This window comes from Equus quagga, chromosome 7 (assembly GCF_021613505.1).
Source record: "Equus quagga isolate Etosha38 chromosome 7, UCLA_HA_Equagga_1.0, whole genome shotgun sequence".
Taxonomy (NCBI): Eukaryota; Metazoa; Chordata; class Mammalia; order Perissodactyla; family Equidae; genus Equus; species Equus quagga.
In genome coordinates, this window is record NC_060273.1 from 130886880 (window position 1) to 130904378 (window position 17499).

The 17499-nt window shown below is 36.5% G+C and overlaps 1 protein-coding gene across 1 annotated transcript in view; it reads right to left on the reverse strand.

The window, feature by feature from the left end:
• Positions 1-17499, reverse strand: part of POLK (DNA polymerase kappa) — a 64090-nt gene that overhangs the window by 12378 nt on the left and 34213 nt on the right. Inside the window, exons 4-8 of the mRNA XM_046668631.1 lie at positions 13589-13741; positions 10210-10341; positions 6940-7093; positions 2394-2630; positions 1088-1212 (exon numbers count right to left, since the gene is read on the reverse strand). Of these exons, the coding sequence (XP_046524587.1) occupies positions 1088-1212; positions 2394-2630; positions 6940-7093; positions 10210-10341; positions 13589-13741 (801 nt within the window). The remainder of the gene's footprint in view (positions 1-1087; positions 1213-2393; positions 2631-6939; positions 7094-10209; positions 10342-13588; positions 13742-17499) is intronic.

The following is a 17499-nucleotide window of genomic DNA, read 5'->3' on the forward strand; positions in this document are numbered from 1 at the left end:
CGGCCCGGGGTTTGCTGGTTCAGATCCCGGGTGTGGACATGGCACCACATGGCACGCCATGCTGTGGTAGGCATCCCACATATAAAGTAGAGGAAGATGGGCACGGATGTTAGCTCAGGGCCAGGCTTCCTCAGCCACAAGAGGAGGACTGGCAGTAGTTAGCTGAGGGCTAATCTTCCTCAAAAAAAATAAAATAAAAGATTAGCAACAGTTGTTGGTTCAGGTACCAATCTTAAAATGCACTTTTTATTGCAAGACTTCTGAATTTTTAAGATATTAACATTGTTGTCACCCAAGGATGGTAAATTCCAAAGTTATTTGACTACAGAAACTTTTTATGGAACATCCATTCATACCTTGAAAAACATACTGGAAAACACTGCTTTATGGCTACACCTTACATATACTAAACAATTCGGTAATCATTATATATTGTATGCTTTGACATAGCCTTTCTTCTGAGCATAGGAAAATGCTTTCTTTAAATTCACTCATATACATTACGTTGAGTGAGAAAAGCAAGCCCTAGAACATCAAATAGTATAATACAGTGCAATTATTGTAAAAAAAAAAAAAAAAGCGTATATATGTAGAAAAATCTAGAAGCTTTAAAAAATAATAAAATATACCCTTTCTATAACTGCTGAGGAATCATTTTACCATTTGAAAGATACAGTATTTTGGTTTATTTTTGTCAAAAACAATTAAAATTCTAAATCTTTTTTAAGTATTATACCTATTAATCTGGTAGCAATCTGGACTTCAGAACTAAGATAGCATATTAAGTTACAGAGGAAAGGACTCTTACAAGAATTCTTTTTATTTCTCTTCTTGGCAGGAGTACACTTAAAAGTCTGTTATCTATGACTTTCTTAAAACTTTTCAACAAACAAGCTTCCTAAGCCTCACTTTTAGGGTTTCATAGAAAGATTTCTTCCAAGTCCAATTCAATCACCCATTACAGTTCTTGCTTATTAACCACCGTTTTACAACTTTTCAGCAAAGAATGATTACTATCGTCCCAACACCATCTCTTCAGAACTCAGGGTCTATATAAACAGATGAGAAATGACATATAAGATCTCACCTTTCTGATGGGTAGGTCCTTGATGAAGTCCATCACAGCCTGTCTGTCGGGCAGAATTTGGTACTGTCCATTTGGTTTATTCTTATCACTGCATACTTTTGCTAACATTGTATTTGGAGCAATGCCTTAAAAGAAGAACACTCTGATGACTCCAAGAAGTTGATATGATGATTTTTAAGTGTGTGATGTCAACACAGAAAAAAAAATAACGTTCAGTGCAAAAGAATCTGAAGTAATGTGGAATGCTACTTTAAAAATAACACTTGATTACTATCTGTCTCCCCAGGGCTTGCTATGGTTTTAGGAGAAGGAATTGTATTAGTTATTGTGGCAGCAGAAATGAGGAATATTTAAATCTCCATAGTATTTTAAAGTCTAGGAGTAATTTCTGAGTTTAAGTGATATTATTTGTTTACCTACTATCTTTAGCATGAATACACAGCTGTCCTATAGAAAAGATCCAGAATATAACTTAGGATGGATACTTACTCTTTGAAAAGGTCTTTTGCACAGATTATCCACATAAAAAAAACCCCCAAAGGTTCTGGGTTGTAGTATTTTTTAAAACAATGATAATGAACTGTGTGCATCCTTCATATGTTACCCACAAAGCAGATTACTACTTTTCAGAAAAGTGTTTTACAACAAGAGTCTGAATGATTAAAATAACTTGAAATAGTTATATTCAAATATGATCATTGAATTGTTCAGTTCAATTTTTATACACATCTTCCTAAAATTTATTACTGATTCTCATGCTTTGGTGTAGACAGAAAAGACCAAGCTAATCATAACATGGCTTTTATCAGATAATTTAGGGTCCTCATGATGAACATCAGTTTCTACGCTGAGATACAGTGATACGCTCACGGGTTGGTGACATATGTAAAGATTTTCCCTGCAGCAGATGGTCCTAGATTGCCATGTTATTGGCTGGTGTTTCTTCTGTCTCCTACCTTGTGGCCAACTGGGGTCTCTCTTGCACTGCAATCCTGGATGGGGCTGAACTTTTCCACAGGAAAACTACTGAAGTATTATGTCCAAAACCAATTCAGACATTTTGTGCTTAAAAAAAGGATAGCTACATGAGATTTATGATAGTTTTTTCCTTGGGTTCATAGGCTTTTCTGCTTAATTCCAACTTACCTTTAGGTTCTAGGCATTCTGAATAGCCATTAGAAGTTGAATCAAAAACTGGTAAGTAAAATGTTACTGTATACTTTATAATGAGAAACTACTAATATTACACTTGAATTAGCCACTCTGAAATTATAATGATTGTAGCCAACAATATCCTTCTAAGTACCTGCACTGGCTGTCAGTGTTGTTTTCTGCTCGATTCTGAAACGGATTTCCTTTACCACTTCCTCGGCTGATGTTCCAAAAACAACTGAGTTCTGGAATTCTTGAGGATTATTTTGTTCTTCAGTGTTCACTTGGGAAGGATTTCCTGGGGGCTGCAAATCAGGAGGAGTATCTTCAAAAAGTAGTGGAGAGATGGATCGTTCACGCTCACCCAGTTTAACTTCCTTTCCTGGTTTATCTAAATTATAAACAGGAACAGTAATTCATCTCCATTTCAAGAAGTACATAATTCATAAATTAAGTTTCCCTACATTCTTTCTCAAGACAAAACAAATCTAGTTTAGTTTTGTTTCTAAGCAGCAAGATAAGAAATGCTATTTAGGGCCAGTCTGGTGGCATACTGGTTACGTATGTGCACTCTGTTTCAGAGGCTCAGGGTTCACAGGTTCAGATCCCAGGTGCACTGCTCATCAAGCCATGCTGTGGCGGCCTCCCACATACAAAATAGAGGAAGACTGCCACAGATGTTAGCTCAGCAACAATCTTCCTCAAGAAAAAGGAGGAAGACTGGCAACAGATGTCAGCTCAGTAACAACCTTCTTCATGAAAAAAAAAGAAAAAAAGAAAGAAAAAAAAGAAGACTTTAAAAAAATGTTATTTATATTTTGTAATTGTTTAACAAAGAAGACTACGTTTTTCTTAAAAGGAATATTATCCATTTCCATAGTATACATTTTAAAAGGAAATATCTTATGTAAACCACACTAATTTTTGTATCTAAATTAATTGAAACCCAGAACTGGGTTTAGATTCACATTACATTTTTCTTCAAAAAAAGAAATAAAAGCTTTTTTTCCCCTTTAGTCATCTCTGGGGGGAAAAAAGAACCTTCTTATATTAGAATTTAGGAATGAGGAAAAGGCATTAAGCAATCTAGAATAATTATGACTGAAAAATAAGTTTTGTTTTTAGAGGGGAAAAAAAATTTTCTTCATTCATGGAAGAAACTTTTCAGATATTAAAATACTCCAAATTTTCTTCTTTCAGGTGCTGATTTAAATTTTGACTTACTTGTTTATAAAGTATCACTTTACTAAGGGCATATTTGAAATAAATGTAAATTACTTCTGGAAGTTACACTTCTTTAAACATACAAACGGTTAAAGTCTCATCAGATTAACCATGACCCAAGTTCAAGGGAAAGAAGCCTTTATTATTATCAATAGGATGTAAACTAATATTATTATTAAGAAGTAAAGTAAAAATACCACTCTGGTTATTACCTCATTTTATTTGCATAAACGGACTGTAAAATACGCTTAAATCTATACTGATACTAAAAATGTCCTCATAAACAAATCCATTAAAGATTTTTTTTTCTGGGCTTAATGGAGGAGAAATGCAGCTTAAATGTATTTATAACAACTAAGATTAACAACAGAGCTTTCTGATCCTATTTCATAATTTTATTACATATAAATGTTTTCCAAATTAAGATAAATGCAGAAGTAAAAATTAAATTTCTAGTTTCAAGACACATATGAATGCATATTACTTAAAAAATGAACTTGGCCTTTTAGGCAGGTTTTCTAAAGATACTATACAGGGGGCTGGCCTGGGGGCATAGCAGCTGGGTTCTCGCATTCCACTTCAGTGGACCAGGGTTCGCAGGTTTGGATCCTGGGAGCAGACTTACACCACCCGCCAGCCATGCTGTGGCGGCGTCCCACATACAAGAAAATAGAGGAAGACTGACACAGATGTTAGCTCAGTGACAATCTTCCTCAAGCAAAAAGAGGAAGATGGGCCATAGATGTTAGTCCAGGACAAATCTTCTTCACCAAAAAAAAAGTAAATTAAATTAAATTTTTTAAAAATAATAATAATAAAAAAATATGGGGCCGGCCCTGTGGTTGAATTGTTAAGTTCGCACATTCGGCTTCAGTGGCCCAGGGTTTTGCCGGTTCGAATCCTGGGCATGGACATGGCACTGCCCATCAGGCTATGCTGAGGCGGCATCCCATATAGCACAACCAGAAGGACCCACAATAAACAACTATGTACTGGGGGGCTTTGGGGAGAAGAAGAAGAAAGAAAAAGATTGGCAACAGATGTTAGCTCAGGTGCCAATTTTTAAAAAAATAATAAATAAATAAAAATAAAAATAAAGATAATATACATATGACAAACACCTCATTAGTTTCAAATTTTAAAGTATATAATATGAATTAAGTTACAGACAGATGTTTTCCAAATCTGAATTCCCAAGTCACATATGAAATAACCCTTATTTTCAAACTTACATTTGCTGTTGTTTATGTTCTTCACTTCCTTTCATTTTCCATATTCTGGTTTTAAAATGCAAAGCAATTCAGGAGTGATTAAGACAATGGCACAGTTGAAATGATATCTACCTGGACCCCTTTTCCCCATCTGGATGGGTGGAAGTCAAGGTAAAGAGAGGTGCAGAAAACTGCAGAGCAAGTAAGGTACCTGTCACGTTCAGAAGCTCCTCCTACAGAGTGCCTTGTGTCAGGTTTATGGATCTCAGGCCCCTATCGCCCCACCCTCAGGGGAGCCACTGAGAGCAGAACACTGTACCAGGAAGCGAAGTTTGCTGCCTTCAGGTCCACTGTTAGAGATGCCGCCGAACGGTGTAGTTACTTTTTCAATCTGTCTAGTTCTCTGTGAGGTCCAGCTATGTAACTAGCTGCTGAAGGGGTTCCTTACTTGCTTTCTGAAAGGAATATCTTTATAATCCCACAACTGAGGTGATTGGAGTACAAAACTAAGATTTCTTATAATCTGAAACACCAGAACTAGAACATCCCATCTGGATGCCTGCAAGTGCTAAAATGTGTAAGGTACTCCAGTCTCTCACCCTGCCTGCACTCACCATCCAGTCATATGGCAGAAGAGCCATAAAATAATAATTATCATTTTATTTGTATATAGACACAGTAGTTAGCAATAATTTTCCAAAGACTGCACCTTTTAGAAAAGGGGCAAACAGAAGAAAAAAGTCTTGGACTTTAGAGGAAGCTACCTCAATCATCTGCCATGGCTCCAGCTCACTGCTGGCAGCTCCCCACGGCACAATGTGGAATCAGAAATGCTGAAAGTCCAACCCACAAGGATTTATATATGAGAAAAAAAGTTAAACTACTTAAATTGCGTAAGAATGTGAAATACATGAAGAGGAAGGTACATAAATAAATGTTAAAAGCAATAGATATTAAAAAATATTTACATCCTCATAGTGAGTTTGGACATATTATAACAAATGTAGGGAATGACAACATTTACCTCAGTCCCAACGTAATTTTTAAAAAACACATTGTGAAAGTAATTATTACAGGAGGCCCTCAGGGGATGCTTTGACATAATCATTTAATGATCCCCCACCCCTTCTTTTGTCAAAAGCAAGGAACTAACAAAATGAGATTTTAAACAAAGTGACATCAGGCTTTGCGTGCCACTTCCCAAACATAAAGGTATACTAAGGAAAGAAAACCTTTTGCTCCAAGCCTGTGTTCAAAAATTACGCTTATTGTTGAATGTTTCTATTAAATAAAGTGAGATCTACCCCCTAGAGATCTAAATAAGGCAAAGAAGTTGTGATTTGATGTCCACATTAAACTTGTTCCAAAGACGTGAGCCACAAACAATGTTAGAGTTAGAATTTTATGCCATTGAGGATCCACCGTTCTTGCTTCAGGGAGAGTTACAAACAGGCTTCCCCACCACCGCCTGTCCCCTCTGAAGCAGTCAATGAGCTGTGGGCATGAAATGTGGTTGTGGGTTGTGAGTAAACCCCTTATGTCTACCTTTTCACCCAGGTGAACTTTGCTCAGGAGCCAGGACAGCTCAGACTTTTGCAGTGACCATACCTTTGACACAGGGTTGAAAGCAGTGTGTGTAATATCTGCATGTTTCTTGGCATCGTTTTGGATAGGTAATAAAGGGGCCATTTGAAAGAACCTTGGGGCCATGAAACTGCTGTTTCATTTTATATAAAAGAATCAAAATAAGGTGTAAGGCAAAGAAGGGAGTTGGGCAGTCATTAATTTTGGCAAGGTTGTAAACAGTCATAATCACTGTATAACCAGATTATAGAAAATTTGGGAAATGAAAAAAACCCCACCCAATGTTTTGACTGTGTTTGAGGCTTATTTTTTAAAAACCGATTTTCTATTAACATCTACAACAAAAGGCCACCTTAAAAGGATAACCTCCTCAGATTCAATGCAATCCCATCCTTGCTAGCTAGAGCGTAGGAAAAGAACTTTATGAAGTTACTTTCTTCAGGGACTCTGCACTCTCTGAAAGTCTAGACATTTAACCATCTCACTTGGTTTAAAAGTCACGTTCCACACACTTAACTCAGAAAACCCACTGGTCTATTTTAAGTTTCTGACTTTCCATCTCTAATAATTTTTCATAATAAAGATCTATCTAGCCCCACCAGCTATGCATGCTGGTGAGTCGACCGAGTTAATTTAAAGGGTTTTCTGTTTTTTAGTTTGATTGTTCTAATAATTGCTTACCGTTGTCTAGAGAGCTCCCTGTTTTGATGAAATACTTCCTTTTGTCCTCAGGCCAATTCTGTCTTTCTTGTAAGTGCTTTGTTATATTCAAGTAGGCTTCATCAAGACTCATGGCCAGAAAATTGGGATCATAATCAGCAAGTATTTCCTTGACCTTTAAAAGGAAAAAAATGGTTCAAATTTTGCTACACAGCAAAACCTGTCATATACAGCTGATAAGAAACATTAATATTCTTACTTTGCAACTATAGTAATGATCCTGCAATCAATAGCTCATAGATTTAGGGAATAAATAATTTACCACCAGGGCAAGTTGTCCAAATTCTGTTTTGTATTAAAATAGATCACGAAGGCAGAAGACCATGAAATAGCTTCATTTGATATCATCTCTACTTAGCCTCCTATTATCTAGATATAGTAACTGAGTCAAATAAATCTCAGACAACATTATTCTGGTAGGAACAGAAAAAAAGGTTATGCAATGTAATTTTAGGTAGCTGGTCAAAAGCAGAAGTAGAAGGCCGGCCCCATGGCCTAGTGGTTAAGTTTGGTGTGCTCCACTTTGACGGCCTGAGTTTGGATCTGGGGTGCAGACCTACACCACTCATTGGTGGCCATGCTATGGTGGTGAACCACATACAAAATAGAGGAAGACTGACACAGATGTTAGCTCAGGGAAAAAAGAGGAAGATTGGCAACAGATGTTAGCTCAGGGCCCATCTTCCTCAGCAAAAGAAAAGTAGAAGTGGAAACAACAGGATCCTGCTCCCTCTCACCTTTTATGATGGTTTTTCTTCATTTAAAAAAGGAATAATCTTACATAAAGGTACTATGTTGCATTAGAAAGTAGTTCTATTTCAATTAATTATTATATACACATAAAACTCCACTTAATACACACATTAGTCTATGTATCCATTCAGGAAAACAAAGCTCAATTATCAGGACTTAGAATGGAAAAAATGACAAAATCTGTAGCATATGTCTGTGACTATATTAAATGATGGAGAAAAGTCTGGAGTTGCATCTTGGGATAAAAGAAATACAAAGAGATCAGAATCTCTATATAATTCCACAGAGATCAGAATCTCTATATAATTCCAGAAATGCCTTTTATATAAGATAGTTTTATCATAGGAAACTATGAATTTTTTTCACCACTGAAGTATTAGCTGAAATCATAGGAAATGATTGCCAAAATAATACGCATATTAGAAAAACATATTTGCTGAATTATGTTACGTTTCCATCTAGTATTTAAAAGCTGTCCGGTGTATCAGGAGAAAGCCTTTTTTTATGTTTTATAAAAAGAAAGCTTTTTAGCTTAATATAATTATGAACAGCTGAGTCAAAGGTAATTTTAGAGAACGGTGACATAAAACTTGGCTAAGCTCTACTCCGAGTGTACCTTAATTAGCTTTGTTCTTATAGAAGAAACCATTTTTATAATGGACTCTTTCTAGTGAAAATGAAACTCTGGTTAGCAGCCAATAAGATGATTCTGAATGAAAAGTGTTCCCAAGACACTGAGCACTCACTAACCTCCTTCACCCAGGACACTGCTTTGAGAACAAACACTGACACGTTCCAGTGAAAGTCAAGCACTTGGGCTTCGAGAACAGTTAAAGCTACTCCATTCTCTTGGATGAAACGAAAATTGCTTTTCCTTAAACTTTTAAACTAAGCCGTAAAGATTCATGTTTTTATAGTCAGTGAATGTGTGCTTAGTTCATTTATACAGAAGAACTCATTTGTTATCTGCAAATAAATTAGTTCAATTCTGCTCAAATTTGATGAAAGATTTCTCCAACGTACATGAATAACTAGACTAAAGATAACTAAAACCAACTTGGTTCTCATTGTCATACTGTCAAAAGTTTCAATGAGTTAAAGTAGGACTTAAAAAAATTCTTTCTGGGGCCGGGCCCCATGGCTTAGTGCTTAAAGTTCTGCATGTTCTGCTTCAGCAGCCCAGGTTTGTGGGTTCAGATCCTGGGTATGGACCTACTCCACTCATCAGACATGCTGTGGAGGTGTCCCACATCCAAAGTGGAGAAAGACTGGCGCAGATGTTAGCTCAAGGTTAATTTTCCTCAAGCAAAAAAGACGAAAAAGAAAGAGGAAGATTGGCAATAGGTGTTAGCTCAGGGTGAATCTTCCTCACCCAAAAAAAAAAAATCTTTCTTACAAAGTCTTTGAAGGATTTTCAAACTTATTAAAAGCCTGTAACATTTGTGGTTAGCATTTTATCTTTTTCTAATTACGAATACAGTAAAAGAGATAAGCATTAACTAAACTTGCATGTGCTTCTCTTCTGGCACCCCACCTTTTCACAAACTGTTTTTGAAAGAAAGAAGAAAGTTTCTTTTAATTTGGGGTGGGGTATCATTTTAAATTGGGGGGGTTCATTTCTAGGGGAAATGAGGTGGAATGCAAACAAGAGTAGTGACTCTAAGACTATTTGCATGACTACATGGTAATAGGTGTAAGCCCATCATTTTTTAAGTATTTCAGTTCAAACAACAGTCTTTAACATACTGCATTTTACCACAGTAGTCTAAAAGTGTTTGATGCAGCACTCTAAAATTTTAATTTACAACTGAAGTTTTAGCACTGGCATGATAGTCCAGTTGTTATCAAAAATAGAGAAAACGGCAGATTTTCATATATGACAGTTTAGGGAATTTTAGTGAATAATCAGATCTTCATACTTCAGAGATCCCTTTCAAATTAATAGATTATTCCTTTTTTTCTTTGATTATCAGGCTCCTAACATTAAATGCTCACAAGCATCCTCACTAGATTGTGAGGCAAGGAAGGCAGCTAATCAAAATAAATGAATTTTGCTACTGTTTAAAAACATTAATAAAAAATTATTCAGAAAAGAGTTGAAAATAATGACTTGAGTAGATTCTGTACATTAGAAACATAAGGTGATTCTAGAAGAAAATGTATATTGCATATTAAGAAAAAATAGCTAAAGTTAATTTAGGTTATAATTTAAGCAATTCAAAGTTTTCTGGGGAGATAGTTTTCTAAGCGGTTGGAAAAAACTGAGAACTGAGAAAAAGCAAAGAACTAGGAAATAGAAGGGCGTATTCCGGGGACTGTGCGCAGCTCAGTATTCAATATACAAGCTGAATAAATGGTAGGAGGTGAACTGAAGGGATAAGCTAAGGCCGGAGGCTGACGTGCTAAGACATTCGGACTTGATTCTGCAGGTGATAGGAGTGAGTGAAAGGCTAAAGCAGGGGGAGACGACAGACTCACCTCTCGACTCACAGCTCGGTACTTGTCAAAGTTTGGCGGCACAATGAGAAGTTGTGGGCAGAGTCTTTTAGCAATAAATCCTGGCATGGCTGCACGAACACCAAACCTCCTCGCGTGGTAATTTGAAGTAGACTGAAAGAAAATGGACCACATTGGAAAAAATACACAAACCTAAATGGACATATTGATTGATGCATTCATAGGAAACACATTACTGATGAGCACTTTCAATTCAAGGGCATTTCTTTTCTAGGCTGCTGTCTCAAATCAAGCTTTGCCTTTATGCTATCATGGTATTATGATACCATGAACTTCTCCCACTGCTGTCCCCCTATTTATAACGTGATACCAGGCAATAAGCAAGACTGTGCTAATAAAAAGTTTCTATTACACTTCCAGTAACTAAACTTCATTAGTTTTAAGGCATACCTGTAATACAGTATTTATCAGAGTTTGGATGACAGTGCGTGATGTTACACAAAAGCATTAGTATAGTAATAGTAAAGTGTAGCTATAAAGCAATAGTACAGTGCAAATAGTATAGATGTTACATGAAAGTAGTAGTTTAGAAAGTAATAGTGCAGATTTGGAATTTGCTGTATTTGGGATTTTGGAAATCTTTCATCTAGAACAAAAATCAAAGGTCTAATATATGGTTAGTTAAATTAAGTCTCCAAAATGAAATGAGTAAAGCTTAAAAGGACTTTAAAAATTAAGTTTTATTTCCTAAGGTTTGAATATCTTTTTCGGTGAAAACATTTTGACTAGGAGATGGAACTAAAAAATTACAAAAGTGAAAAGCAGAACATTACTTACTAAATCCTGTTGATGACGATACTGATAACAGTCTATGGTACTGTGGTAGACCACAGAAACACTTCTAAAAAATTTTTATCACAAATGGAATTTTGGAATCTCAAGTGAAAATTTAAAGAAATAGAAAAACAGAACCTATCACATGAAGGGATTATTTCAGAATGATAATATCAATTTACCATTAATAGCTTTCAAATGACATTTAAAAAGTCTTGAGAGTACTCAAAACTATAATCATCCTTGATTAGTATTCTGGAACAGCACTAGAAAGATAAACCAATGCTTTAAATATAAATAGGTCTAATGGAATTGATATAAAAGCTAAATCTATAGCAGAGCAGAAACAAAATTTTAGATATGACTTCCTTTAACTTTTAGGTTTGTGGTAGGTTGTAAAACACAGCCACAATATTTTACACTTCCTCCTATCAAAAGGTGGGTTCCAGTTCCTCATGCCAAGTGACTTGCATTGTTGTGACTTGCTTTGACCAAAAGAACGTGAGGGAGTGACATGTGAGTCCTGAAGCCTAGACATTAAGAAGTCTGCAGCTTCTGCCTTTGCTTTTTTGGGACCCAGCAACTATGCAAAGCTCTTGGGTTAGATTACTAAATGATGATGCACCATGTAGACAGGGGAAAGCTCACCAGCTGGAAGCCACTCCAGCCACCTCAGTGGAAATGCCAGGCATGTTCCTGAAGCCATTTTGGATCTTCCAGCCCCAGCTAAATAGCCCTAGCCAATAGGAAGGGTAGAGACGAGCCATCCCCACTGTACTCTGCTCAGATTACAGAATCATGAGCAAAGAAATGGTGTCCACTAAGTACTAAATGGGTTTATTATGTAGCAACAAATAACTGCTGCGGAGTCTAAGGTCCACCTTTGAGTGCTAACTTAGAACATTTCAAGGATCCATCAAATTATTCAAAAAAGAGTTCTAACTGTAACAGACTGGAATAATCAAACACGTATCATCACTACCATTAATTTGTAGATACACTTTTATGAGTTTAACAGGACGAAAGCAATTATGCTTCAAATCTCATTAGAAGGGAAATCTATTAGTTCAGCATACAAACAGAGTAATCATTTCTAAATATAGCAAATAATCATTTTGAATTTGGAAACCATAACCAATTTTGAGGAGGACAGAAATTATAAGAAAGAAGATATTTTGTGGATTTAGCTTTAACATGGCTATAGCGTGTATGTGTGTGTATGCATACATATGCACATATACATAATTTCACATAAATATATGATGACATATATTCTTTTTTTGTTTTTTGGGGTTTTTTTTGAGGAAGATTAGCTCTGAGCTAACATTCACTGCCAATCCTCCTCTTTTTGGTGAGGAAGATTGGCCCTGAGCTAACATCTATGCCCATCTTCCTCTATTTTATAAGTGTGACACCATCACAGCATGGCTTGATAAAAGTGCGTAGGTCCACACCCGGGATCCAAACTGGCAAACCCCAGGCCACCAAAGCGGAGCACACATACTTAACCACTAGGCCACTGGGCTGGCCCTGTATGACATATATTCTTAACAAAATTAAATATATTCTTTCAAATATTAGTTGATGATTTGTAGGAAAGGAGAGTAACCTTTTAATAAACACTGTTTTGGAATTAGGATTATTAGCTGCCTGCAAACTCATGGGAACAGAGATACTGAAAAAGCAGATTATAGTTTAATAATAAAATAAAAACTTAATAGGAATTAGGTTTATAGCTATCTAAGCATTGGAAGGAGTTAGGAACAGGGAAGAACTCTCCTTGTTTCTCTTGTATGTTTTTTTAATATCCAAATCCATCTATTCCAGTTGCTATTTTTAAGTCACGACACATTTTTAGCTACCTACAGCTATCCTGGTCATCTTTACTTTCTATGGTTAGGGTGGCAGTAAGGAAAAGCAACATAGTAATGAGAAAAGCAAAGGCTCTGGGTCATGGGAAAAACTACTGAATTACAGTACTGTATTAATGAAATACGTTACTCTAGAACTGGGGTTGGCAAACCTTTTCTATAAAGGTCAAAATAGTAATTACTTTAGGCTTTGAGGATCTGTTCCAACTATTGAACTCTGCTCTTTCAGTACAACAAAAATAATAAATGAATGCGTGTGACTGTGTTCCAATAAATTTTTATTTACAAAAAAAATGGCGGCAGGCTGGATTTGGCCTGCAGGCCATTGTTTGCAAACCTCTGCTTTAGAAGAACATTTCCTTTCCTTTCTTCTGTTCTCTTTAACTAGAACAGTTACTGAAGAAAAATATAATTTGCAACAGAAAGATACAATGCCACTCTACCATTTACCAGGTTTGTAACTTTGGGGAAGTTATTAAACACCTCTCTGACTTTGTTTTCTTATCTGTAAATGGAAATAATTTGTACCTCAAGTGATGCTGCAAGGATTCAGTAATTGAACACATACGAAGTACCCAAAAAAATACTTAGCAAACTGGCAGAACTGAATAAAGGCTTCCCCCTTCATCAACTAGTAAGGCTTACTTGAATACATTATGAGATTTCCTGTTTGTCATTGATCTTCACGTACTTACCAACATACTCATTGATCCTACAGCAATGGGTTTATCCTTCAATTCTGGATTGTCCCTCATTTCTACAGCTGCATAGAAAGCATCCATGTCAATGTGCACTATGGTATTGTTCAGATCCCGGCTCTGTTCTAATTCCATTGCAAATTTGTCAACCTGAATTTTTAAAAAGTTAACATATTTTTAGACAACAATATTGAAACACCACTAATCTAACATTATTCTTACTTTTAGTAGGTATCTGTCCATCTGATTCTGTCTGCCCATCCACCCATCCATTCATCTGACCTCCCATCCACCCACCTATCTATGTATATTTGATCGTTGTTTATTAAGGCTGGTAATTGCTTCTATTTTCATGAACCTAGGCAGTCCGTTCTCAAATATCATTCCCTACCAACTCTTCCATCTCTCAATACCCACAAGCACATAATAGGTACTTAATAAATATTTATTGAATGAATGAACTATTCCAACTGCTTGCATCAAATGATTCTACTGCTTTATAAACCTGGAGGACAATTTATTGTAGCCAAAAGCTTCAGTTTAAGTAAAATAAACAAGAACTCCCATCTGACTCCTAATATTAATGTCTTAAAATAGCAACAGAGGAAACGCACAACAGAATACTATACTTTGGCATATGACATTTATGCTGAATAGTGCTACGCAACTGAATATACCAAAACCCACTGTAAACATTCCCTCTGCAGATGCTTTTATAGGGCTAAAATTAGGGAACTGCTAGTCTATAGAAACCAAAATTGAAAATTTGAGCTGTAATTTATTCTTTCATGAAACTTCAATACATATGTCAAGTATATCAGTGAAGAATCTTAATCTTTAAAGAATTTTTTGTTTCTCTAGAGAGAAAGAAGAGTTGGATTGATAAGAAGAAAGAAATGAAAGTGGGTGGAAATAACAAGGTAGGGCAGTAAGAAAAGGGTTTCTGTAGCAGACATACCCATTCCCCAAGGGTTCTTCTTTGTGGAGGCTGAAAAAGCTAAGTATGCACTTTCCCAGCTTCCCCAGTTGGGGGTGGCTGTGTGACCGTGTGATCTATGTGACATATAAAGAAGTCAGTAGGACCATTAAAGTAAAATCACAAGAGAAGATAGGGAAAGCTGTTGAATGATGGAGGACACGAAGAGCATGGAGTGGCTGGCACAGGGACAAATCTAATAAATGCGATCTATTTCTAAAATGATCAATGGATAGCTGCATAACAAAGCAATCAAAAATTGACAGGAAAACAGCCAGAAATAAGCAAGTGGGATGAGCTGGGGAATGAAAGCCATTTGCATAATGTGGATATCCCTGTAGCAGGCTTCCTCAAAGGTGGAGAGTTACGGGGGTGTAATTCAGCTTTTCCCCTCGTTGGACTTCAAATTTGCTTTCATTCTGCAGCATTTTTTTTTCATGGCCTTCTTTCTTAGCATTATAATGACTAGCTGCCCACTAGAGCAGGTTAAGACTGTAACTCCTCTTTTAGAAACAACCACCTTGAGCCATTTTTGGCTTGAGTTCCAGCAGCCAAAGAAAGACTCTCCAGAGGGTCTGCTCCTGTTTAGGCTGCAACTCACTGAACGACCGGGGTGCCCTGTGCCTTCTTCAGGCTGTTCCTCTGTCTAGAATGCCCTTCCTAGTTCTGTCACAAAGCCTTTAAGGATCAGCTCCAATATCTCTGTAACTTAATTGCATCTCTGTCCTCTGCACCACAGAATTTAACGTGCCCTCATTTGTTTTCTTGCTCTTACTATGGCACTTATTGTATTAGATACTGAATTGTGAGTTCCTTCAGGAGAAAGACTTTATCTGCCTTTAAATTCTTTCCTTAGAAGAGAGAAAGGGAAGAGAGACTCATAGGAGAGAAAGCATAAAATTTATACTGATATTTATTTATTTGATTTCTGGTTAAAAAAGAGAAAGTAGTACTTGTAGCAAAATTTTGGAGAAGGCTGACCTCATGCAGTGAGACACCACACCTAACAAATGGAACTTTCAACATTCCTCCAATTTGTTATCCAGATTTAAAACAACTATTTCTTCCAGTATCTCAACTTTAAACTAGATAATAGCATCCTGACATAAAAAAAGATGTAAACAAATTATGGAAACTAATAAAAACAAGGGTAGATTTAAAACCACTCTATATTAATCCAGAAAATATGCCTAAGATACAAGTTGATTGAGAATAAGGGAGTGGCATCTGAAATATCTTAACCCAGACATTCTGGAAAGGAGACAGATAATAAGCAGCAAACCAAACGGGAAAAAATTCTCTTTAGACTCATACATTAATGCTGTGACAGTTTCTTCAGCAATCTATTGTCTTTTCTGTGCTTAAAGCTAGTGTACAGTTGCCAAAAAGAACCCGCCCCACAGAATGACTCACACATTCCACTTGCCTTTACTGTCTCGCCTCAGTTACCCCTGTCTGAACTCTTTTCCTTCTACATCTACCAAATGCACACCACTACTGCTTTTTTCAAGTTTCTTCTTTTGAAATCCTCATTCATGTTTTCCTTTCTTCCATTTTCCCTTCCAAATAACTTTCAGGTTCTGACCTGAGTCTCTAAAACATACGTTGCCCCTTTTGCTACAGTTCAGAACCAGTGTGCATTGCAGTGGTTAAGAATAAGGCCTTTCGTTTGGGTCTCAGCTCTGCCACTTACTGGTTACATGATAGCAGGCAAGTTAACCCCTCTCATCCTTACTTTCCCAATTTGTAAAGTGGGACCAAACTAACCGCAAAAGGTTGAAAGAATTAAAAGAAATCTTCACATAATGCACTTATCTAGGAATACGGTAAGGACTTGATATCAACCTATAATTTTAAAAGTAGAAGTGACGTTACTGAGTATATTATATGTGTCATATAACATGCTAAGTGCTTCTTATGTTAACTCATTTAAAGGTCAAAATAATTCTGAGATAATAATTATTATTCTCATTTATAGATGAGGAAACTAAAGGTGAGTAAGATTAAGTAATTTGCCCTAAATCATACAGCTGTTAAATGTTAGAACCAGCCTTGAAACCAGGTTACTCCAAAGCCTGTGCTCTTTCCATTATTTTATGATGCTTCTCTAAAATAGATTTTAAAAAGTCCTTAACATTGAAATAAGCTCAAACCAAACTTGAATGGTGTATTTTACATCCACATTATGTCCTATTTACTTTTTTAAAATCTCCTTTTTCAAGGGCCAGCCCAGTGGTATAGTGGTTAAGTTCGGGTGCTCTGCTTTGGCGGCTTGGGGTTCACCGGTTTGGATCCCAGGCACGGACCTATGCACCGCTTATCAAGCCATGCTGTGGCAGGCATCCCACATAGAAAGTAGAGGAAGATGGGCATGGATGTTAGCTCGGGTCCAGTCTTCCTCAGCAAAAAGAGGAGGATTGGCAGTGGATATTAGCTCAGGGGTAATCTTCCTCAAAAAAAAAAAAAAAAATCCCCTTTTTCGATTACATTTAGGAGACTATTTCAGAAATACTGCTTCTCATTTTCTTGACTTAGTATTACCCTAAAAATTGCTGAGTAAATCTGAGTTCACAAAATCAATTGTTAAAATGGTCAAAATGCACTGGTTTGTTTGCTTTGTAGTTGCCTTTAATATAACATGGATCTTTGCCTATTCAATTTATGAACTCATGTTGTAACAAAATGTTTTGGCAGCTACAGAAAGGCTTGTGCCTTTAAGAAGTCTAATGAGGAGGGATGGGGTGAGGTATACTGCTTGCTGAAGTTCTGAATAAACATCATGGGAGTTCACGCCTACAGAGTTCCTTACCTCAGCTTGACTAGCAATAGTTCATACCATCTTATCATACATAATAAAATCTACTATTTGGAACTTTTATGACTCTAAAATAGAAACACACTTCCCAGGAAAAACTCTGTTTTCTCAGATATT